The sequence below is a fragment of the Podarcis erhardii genome (assembly GCF_964252035.2).
Source record: "Podarcis erhardii genome assembly, chromosome: 6".
Lineage (NCBI taxonomy): Eukaryota > Metazoa > Chordata > Lepidosauria > Squamata > Lacertidae > Podarcis > Podarcis erhardii.
In genome coordinates, this window is record NC_138510.1 from 81,405,218 (window position 1) to 81,414,368 (window position 9,151).

Sequence of the window (9,151 nt, forward strand, 5' to 3'; positions counted from 1 at the left end):
CCCTTGAAGCTAAGGTGGCAGACCAGGAAAGCTAAGAGAGGCAGAAAACTCTGTGAATGAGACGTGCAGGGATACTATAGTTGTGTCCCACTGAGAGCTGTCCTGCTGTCAGGGAGAATGAGGATTTCTGGGAAGGAGAGTGTCAGAAGAAGAGGAAAACATTTCCTTAGAATGGACCCATTCCTTGTTATGCCTGCATGCTCAGGATGCTTTTTTGGGTGGGGAGTGAAGAAAGTGGATGGAGAAAAGTGTTTCTCCCTCTTTGATAACACTAGAATTGAATGTTGGGAGATTAAGGCAGATTACGGCAGATAAAACTAGTTAAACTATGGAAATTGCTCCCACAGGAGGCAGTGATGACCACCAACTTCAAAAGATTAGACAAGATTCATGGGGGGTAGGGCTATCAATGGCTACTAGCCAAGAAGGTTATACATGGTTGGAGGCAGTAATGGTTCTGAATACGAGTTACTGGGAACTGCAGGAGTGAATGTTATTGTGTTCAGATCCCGATTAAAGGTTTCCCACAGCTGGCTAGCAAGAACAGGATGCTGGACTAGATAGGATTGGCCTGATGCATCAGGCTCTTATGTTCTTACTTGTTCTTGGCCTTTAGTGGTTTGTTTAAATGAAACATGATCTCTGGTTCAGACATAAAGCTAAGCCAAGGATCATGATTTGTTTCTCACATGTGCTAGTGGGGAGTACAAAGTGGCACAGACCAGTGCATTAACTTTAAACTATTAACTGGTTTACTGTGGCATATGAACTGACTAGTATAGGAATGGGTCCTTACTGGTTTAAGTCAGTTAGAAAGCTAATGTATGGAGCATTTAATAAGTGTCATGCTGTTGAACTGTGTTTCAGAATTGGTGAAGGAAGAGCATGCTGGAGTTTGGGGAATGCATACACAGCCCTGGGGAACCACGAACAAGCTATGCACTATGCCGAAAAGCATTTAGACATTTCGAGAGAGGTATGTGGTCATATTACAAGTTGTTTGTGGTATACTCTTTTTATAAAAATAAGTATGCATAAACAGTGGAACCTCGGTTTTTGAATGTAATCCGTTCCGGAAGACGGTTCGAGTTTCAAAATGTTTGAAAACCGGAACTCAGTACAGAAGGCTCAATACAATAAGGAAACTCGAAATGGAAGCCGCCTCAGAAGTTCAAGACTGGGGTTTACATAATTATTGATAGTGTATACAGGAACTTGTTCAGTGTGGGTATGAAATTACGAAATGCTTTTGATTGCAGGTGGGAGATAAAACTGGAGAACTAACAGCTAAACTTAACCTCTCAGATCTACAAATGGTGCTTGGCCTAAGTTTCAGCACAAACAGTTCAATGATGACAGAAAATCAAATTCTAGATCATAGTGTGAATGGTAAGTATAAACTCCCATGATTATGTATTAAGATTTATCTTAATTAATCTTCAACACTCATAGATATGCTGATATTTTGTGGGATATACTTCCCATTTTACCTGGGGAAATTATAAGACTCTGTATTTGCTTTTTTAAATAATAATTTTTATTGAGTTTACATTTTACCATAATCACATTCCATTACATAATCTCATAACCAAAGAACAATGCTCAAACTGAGCTTCCACTTCCCCCCATCCCACTCTCTGGCTTTCATAAATAATCACTTACATCTCAGCATTTCTATACCCACTTATTTACCTTTTCTCTTTCTGAATAAAATTTACCTCGTTAAATGTAAACCAGCTCCCAATATTAGCATAACAAAATATTCCAACTCAAACCTACAAATGTTTACAATGTTCTTTCATATACTGTATAAATTTACTCGTCCTTTTCAAACAGTTCATTGTGCTGATTTCGGATCCTCCCCGTCATCTTTGCCAATTCTGCATATTCCATCAACTTAGTCTGCCATTCTTCCAATGTTGGAAGTTCCCACTGCTTCCATTGTGTATTTGCAATGCAATGGGGGGGGGTTGCAATCCTTAATCTTCAATACTGGGTCTGTTCTTGTATTCTGGTTTTAGAAACCGTTTTTTTAAAAACCACAAGCCATTTTTCTTTTATAAGCACACCTATACAGTGGAGTCCCTCAGCAGAACTAGGAGATAATTATAGGTGATTTCCCTGGTCTGGTCCCCCCCCACTGAAATCCACTGTAGAGCACCCCTCAGCCCCAACATCTCTCTCTCTCTCTCTCTCTCTCTCTCTCTCTCTCTCTCACACACACACACACACACACACACACATATATCTCAAAGTGCCCTAAATATCTGAAAGACTGCCTCATTCCTTACAGACCCTGCTGAGATTAGCAGAAGGGGTCCTCTTGGTAGTTCCTCCACAATCTGAGGCTTGGGGTGGCGGCAGCCTGTGACAGGGCATTCTCTGTGGTGGCCGCTAAGCTGTGGAACTCCCCACTGAGTTGTATCTGGCAACTTCATTATACAGCTTTCAGAGAATGCTGAAGCTGCACCTTGGATTTTGACGCTTGAGGTTTATGTTTTTAGGAGCCACCTTATTTATGGTTCTAAGTCATTCCAAGATGTTATATTATGCTGTAACCTGCTTTGGGACCTTCAGGTGAAAGTGGGAAATAAATACATAATTTGATAAAATCTTACCTTGCATGTAGGTGAGTTTTAATTCAATTATTAGTCTCAAGTAGTAATGATCTTTGTTCGTCATTAGACTTTAGAAGGTCCAGGTAATTTACCCTCATTGTACTTGTTATGAAGCTTTCCTTCAAAATAAACTATTTTTCTGTCTTAAGGTGCAAGACCCCGAGTAGGACGCCGCCATAGTATGGAAAACATGGAACTTATGAAGCTTACTCCTGAAAAGGTTGGTGACTGGCTGAACATATTTCATGGGTTGGATCCGGACTACATTAGCTCCCACTGATTTTACAGGAAATGGAATTCAGCTAGGCATTATTAACTTAACATTAGTCTTAATTGTCATTCAAGCTATAGGGAGAGTGGATGTGGAGGTTGTGGCACTCCCATCTACGTGCCTGCACAGTGCTGACCTGCCTGCTGCTTTGTCCCCCTCTCTTGAGTGGGGGGGGGGTCAGTCTCTGGCAGCAGTGCTCCTCACTGACCAGTCCTCTGCAGTGGCAACTACCTTTGGATGTTAGACTAGCCAGAACAAGTTATGCACAAAGTGATTTTGGTCAAAAATGGGAAAATCAAAATCTGTATTTTTAACTGTTTCTGATTGATTGTGAATCTGGCAATAAATGGCACCACTTGTGTGTACATCTATAGCCTTCTCCCCCTCCCCTGAGGTTGTCAATACCTTATGCTGTATTTGATGTTTATGATCTGTAGACCAAATCAGCTGAACTGAAGCAGAGATTTAGTTGATTGACTACATATCAGGGCTAGAAAATATTATTCTTCCCTTTGTCTTGAGTACTGTGGGTTATTTATTAAGCCATTGTTTACAGAAGATGACTACATGGAAATACCAGAAATAGCACTGAAAGAGAGAGAAGATATATGAGTAGAACAGTACTAAGGGTAATAATGTTTGGTTCTGTAATTGAGGCATGCTACTGGAAATGAAGGTTACACAAGTATATCCTAAGCAAGATGGAATGATGACTGATTTCTGTGCAGTGTGATGTTCTGAGTTTCTTTCCAAGGTTTGGTTCACACATCACAATGAGCTTTAATGTTCTATTGTCAATGTGCAGATCACTCAATCCAGGGATCCCTGTTTTTTGAGCAAAAAACTCAACATGATCCCTGATTTGGAAAGACTACTAAGCCAAGGGTTGTGATTAGTTGCTCCTGCTTACCAGCAGGGAGGAGCAAAAAACATTAAATGCAGCCAGTATATTGTTTTAAAATTATGAGGAGCAGCAGCTTTGCTGAGAAATGGGTAAAATGAATTCCAGGTTCACATTTTTAGGGTTGTTTACTGTGCTGTTTCTAGTCATAGTAGACCCATTGAAATTAGTGACCATGGTTAAGTTTGGTCCATTAATTTCAGTAGGCCTACCCCAAGCAAAATTTCGTTGAATACCACCCTTAGTCTCCACACATGGGGAGTCAAAGGGTAGGAGAAAAAGTTAAAAATATAGAAGTTCATCTGTTGTTCCACTATCTCCTCTTTGCTTATGCTTCCTGCCACTCCTTGTGCCTCCACCCACCCCCACCCCATTTGCCTGGGGTCTCTCCTTTTTGCTGCACTTGATCTGTACACAGAAATGGGATATTTAAAAATTCAGAATACTTGTATCTGTAGTTCAGGAACAATCTAAGGAGGCAGAGCTAATTTAAGCAGGGAAAAAGTGATGTACAATTAGTATAATGAAGAAGGAATTGGCATCACTGCATGAACTTAATTTTAGGTCTTAAAAAGTTATCCTGGACAATTAGTTTAGCATAGCTAAATAATACCTGGGATCCATACTACTTAACTGAATGTAGTGCAGTGTCACAAAGAAACATTAAAAGTGGCAGTATCTTGTCCCTGGGAAAATGTGAACACCCTCTTGCCCAAAATTTGCATGTCTATTATAATGAAACAGGTTGTAGTGGATACCGCTTGTAATGTTCTAACTTGGAAGGCTGCGTAGAACTTCAAGAGTGTAGGATTTGTTGCCATAGCAGGCTTCTTCCTGTTTTGATATGAGGTATTTGAATTTTTCAAGCTGTGGAGATACTGACCCAAATTAATATTTTGTGCCTGAATGAGAGACTTTCTTCTGGATAGTTTCTTGATATACATTGTCCCTTGTTCTCTAGGTTCAGGACTGGAACAGTGAAATTCTGGCCAAACAGAAACCACTAGTTCCTAAACCTTCAGCAAAACTACACTTTGTAAATCGATTAAAAGGCAAAAAATACAAAAACATCACATCTTCTAAAGTGCTTCAGGATGCTAGTAATTCTATTGACCACCGACTAAGTTCACAGAAGGTATTTGTGGATAAATATTTAATTGCTTGAAAGAAATCTTAAAATTATAGTTTGAACACCTTTTTAGAAGCATGTTGGTTTAACTTGTTTGCTTGAGTTAAAAAAAAAATCTTAGCAACATCATGATTAATGCTCATGATGAAGGTAATTCTAAGCATACTTCTTAGGAAGCACTTCTCATCAAGCTCAGTGGATATTTTCTAAATAAGCATGGTTAGGATTTGGGTGGAAAAATCCATTTGAAAATTTTGTTGGGTTGGAGTGAGAACTAAACATTTGATTATAAAACCTGTATCAGCTGCTCAAATACTGTGCTGGCTTTGTTAGGATAGAAATCGATGCTAGCGTCTTAGCCTAAGTGTTGTTTTACTTCATAGGCTCTTCTTCCTTCCCTCTTTCCCATGCTATTTATTTGTGCATAGCGTTTTTTGTAACATGGGTAGAGGAAAAATCTCTCCTATTGTCTTCAAAAGTAACCAGTATAACTTTGGCCTGACTGTTTTTTTATCTGACTTCTTAAAAGAACAGCCCAGATGTGCCTGGAGATGAAGGGTTCTTTGACTTGCTAAGTCGATTTCAGAGCAACAGAATGGATGATCAACGGTATTGTTTCCAGGACAGGAACAGACTGGCAGTGACACCTTCTTCTGCACCGTCAAGAACATTGAAAAAATGTAACTAATTTTAAAATGTGTATAATTCCTACCTTCTGACAGAATAGAATAAAAAGCAGCATAATTTTTTTCTTCATCTTTCTGCAGCCTTTTCTACGTCCATGGTCTCACCTCACACTGATGAATTTCTAGATCTTCTTGCTAGCTCTCAGAGTAGACGTCTAGATGATCAGCGAGCCAATGCCAGTGATTTACCAGGACTTCGTCTTAATCAGCGCAACAGTCAATCGGTCCTTGGCCGTTTGATGGCCAGTAGCAATAGTGAACCAGATGACGACTTCTTTGACATTTTGATAAAATATCAGGTAAGTCTTGTAAATGGTGCTCTGCATAGTATGTCATGTTTTGTGAAGGCCAGGAGGAAATAAACTTTATGCAGCATGATGGTGACATCTAGTTTCAGTGGGTTCTTAAATGTTTTTTTCGATTAAAAAGTTAATGAATGCTCTCTGATAAATCTTAGCATTTTTAACAAAGCTCGTGGTGAATCACCCTCAGATATATTCTTAAAAGCAAATGGCCAAAATGCTATAAGCAGGTAAGGAATACTTGAACTCAACTTACAGGATTTATAAGCAATCTAATGTTGGTTGGATGAGAAATAAGCAGAACATGCTCTGACTTGAGAAAACAGCCCTCTGCACATTTCTCAGCTTCTGAACAGACTTTGCCTGACCCTCACAATTGCAGATTTCTTAGGAAATTTCATTTTTTTCTCCCTGTTGAAATGACTATACATGTCACTAGAATTTTGTTTTAAAAGCCTGGATCGAAAGGCGTTTTCTATATCAATACATCGGCCAATACTCTGGAGTCCCTTTGCCACCAGTGTGCCAAAGGAAAAACAAACTGGAGCCGGGCACTGGTGGCAGTTTCACACCACCAGGTGAAACAAAACATTGCACTCTGACCATTGTACAACTGAGGGCAAAGCTAGCTTGTTCCTCCCTTGGCTGCCTGCCCTGCAGCGAAGTCTAAGGGAGCCCCCACTCTGGCTCACACAAGGCAGAGACGTGGTGGGTGCTCTGCTAGACTTATCTGCTGAGGGGCAGGCAGCTGTGCACCCCAAAAGAGGTAGCCCACACATGCCAAGGTGGTGGTGAGGCAGGCAATCTCTTTCTCCCAGCCCAACGGGTGCACTGCATCTTTACTCCCAGAGTGACCCACCCCCCTGGGAGGAAAGACAGACCCCACCCACCAGGGCGAAGGCAGTCAGATGAGGGGTCTTATTGGGGCAATGCAGTACAAAAAAGTGCCCCGTGAGCTGGAGGGACATGGGGCTTGGTCAGCTGGGGGGGGTAAAGCCTTTGTGCCCCCCCCCCCAGATGGGCAGCGCATGTTCTCTCCACACCAGGTGTTGGGGAGGGAGGGATTTACTCCTCCCCCAGCACTGGGAACAAGCTGCATTGACCCCAGTCCTGTGAGGTAAAACTGCCTCTGCTCCCCTCCCTTGTGGGCTGGGGTCAACGCAGCTTATTTCAACATCATGGTGAATTGCCAGACTGTAATGTTTGGCTGGTGATACATTGTAATATTGAAAACCTGACATCGGCCAGCCCTTCTTCCCAAGCATCTAACAACTAGCTGTGAATCCTGTGCAAGGGGAAAAAGTTATTTCAGTTGGAATAAAGTTCAGTTGGAATAAAGTGGAATAAAGCAAGTGATATTATTAAATTACCTAAAATGTGCAAAATATCAAACACATTTCTTGACAAGGTGAAGGAGTGGCTAACATAACATTTACAAAAAGATAATCTAGTGAAGGAGGCTTGGAGGGCAGTTCACGTCCCTCAGTATTCTTAAAATGGGTTCAGGAAGCTGACTTTGAAGTATATGCTCAAGCATACCTGAAAAGGTGTTCCTCTCTAATCTGGGCTAAGACCTTTGTATCCATTCATGGTTCACTTGGGTGGAGTTCACTGCTCTGGCTGAGAAGTGTGACAAAATGCAAGATGAGTCCTTTATTCTTCTAGCTGGCATCCATTCTTCTCCTGTATGACAGATGCTGCATTGAGACAACCTCCCCACACCCATGGAAACATTGGCAGAGACTTACTGGATTAGAGACGTTAATATGCACCACAAACTTGTTCTAAGTAATATTTTCAATTTTAAGCTGACCCCCACCACCCAAAATGACAGGCTAACTGCTATTGTTTATTGTACGTTATATTTATTATATGTGAAAAACCAATAAAAAGAATGAGAACAAGAACTCACCACATTGTTATCCAACAGTAACAATGGAGAATAGCATACTGATGGAGTTTCCAAATGTTCCAAGTGTATTTGCTGTGGAAGTAAAATAGTTTTCCCAGGATTTTGGTCTACAATATCTTTTAACCGGCTTCAATTTGGCCAACATCTTTCACCATGTTACCAAATAAAAAAACCCCGCCACAATTCGGACCACACAATGTATATGCTGTTTCTGCTGGGAAAGGACAGGAAACCATGGTTGACAATATTCTGCCAAAATGTGAATGTTACTACTTTTAATAGGTTTAACACGGGCAAACAGGATGAATTGAACTGTGGAATGATTACACAGTGGATTTTAGCTGTAACTCCTATCCTACTTTGTTTTGATTTAAGGGCTCTAGACTAGATGATCAGAGATGTGCACCACCACCAATCATCACAAAAGGACCAACTGTACCTGATGAAGATTTTTTTAGCCTTATTTTGAGGTCCCAAGGGAAGAGAATGGATGAACAGAGAGTCTTTCTACCCTCTGATTTGAAGAGGGCAAATTCTAATTAATGGACTTCTTCAAAAGCACACAGAAGAGAAACAGATGGATTGTGTAATACTGGAATTCCTTTTTTTTTAATAATACAGGAAACAATGCCTTTAAGGGAAAAAGTTTATGGTACAGTTACTGCTGCCACAGCTTGAAAAAAACATATCTAAAATTGTTTGTAAAAAGCTCTATAGAGCACTGTTTCAATTTTCTCTCTGTAAATATTTTTTTGTTTCGTATGGTTTAGTGTTTAACGGTACTTTTCACATGAGCTTATGGAAAAAAATCCAGCTAAAATTATGTAATTAAATAGGAAAACTCTAGACTTAACCTCAAAAGTTTTTCTAACATCTAAGAAGTATAGAATGTTCCAAAACAATTGACAAGTATTACATTGGTTTTTTTAAAAAAAACACACACAAGAAAAATAAATATTTTCATACTAGCTAAACCTGCTGTTTTGTCTGTAAGTAAATGAACTGATCCAAAGAGAATGCCGTTGGCTCTTAACTCAGATAAATTCCTTTTGTGGTAAGGTCCTATCTCCTACCCACCCTGGAGTTTTTTCTCCTATTCTAGTTATTTGTTGCTCCCATTTGTTAAGAGAAGTCTTCCATTATTTCCTGCCTGTTATTGGGTTTTTGTTTTGTTTTTTTGGTGGGTGGGGGCTAGATTGAAGGACTATCATGGCTGAAGATGTGCGCTCTCTGTCAGAGAGCTTGCTTTGCATGGTCCTGTCTCCTTGAGGGACTGGGAAGAGCAACCCACTCGAAGTTATTCTCCTACCTTTGAAGAACATGAACTTGGGT

At 40.3% G+C, this 9,151-nt stretch overlaps 1 protein-coding gene and 1 long non-coding RNA gene across 5 annotated transcripts in view; one reads left to right on the top strand and one right to left on the bottom strand.

The window, feature by feature from the left end:
- The window catches only part of GPSM2 (G protein signaling modulator 2), a 35,813-nt gene extending 27,020 nt beyond the window's left edge, over nt 1-8,793 (top strand). For 3 of the 4 annotated variants that reach the window (XM_081865895.1, XM_081865894.1, XM_081865896.1), the window contains 7 exons: nt 868-976; nt 1,260-1,389; nt 2,768-2,838; nt 4,752-4,925; nt 5,449-5,599; nt 5,687-5,904; nt 8,195-8,793. In XM_081865895.1, coding sequence (XP_081722021.1) covers nt 868-976; nt 1,260-1,389; nt 2,768-2,838; nt 4,752-4,925; nt 5,449-5,599; nt 5,687-5,904; nt 8,195-8,362 — 1,021 coding nt within the window. In that variant the 3' untranslated portion in view covers nt 8,363-8,793. The remainder of the gene's footprint in view (nt 1-867; nt 977-1,259; nt 1,390-2,767; nt 2,839-4,751; nt 4,926-5,448; nt 5,600-5,686; nt 5,905-8,194) is intronic. The other variant, XM_081865897.1, reaches the window with a different exon arrangement.
- Nucleotides 1,971-2,761, bottom strand: LOC309344045. The gene is made up of 2 exons (XR_014157576.1): nt 2,243-2,761; nt 1,971-2,183 (listed from the first exon to the last, which is right to left on the bottom strand). It is a non-coding gene; the product is annotated as an uncharacterized lncRNA (long non-coding RNA).
- Nucleotides 8,794-9,151: the final 358 nt, after the last annotated feature.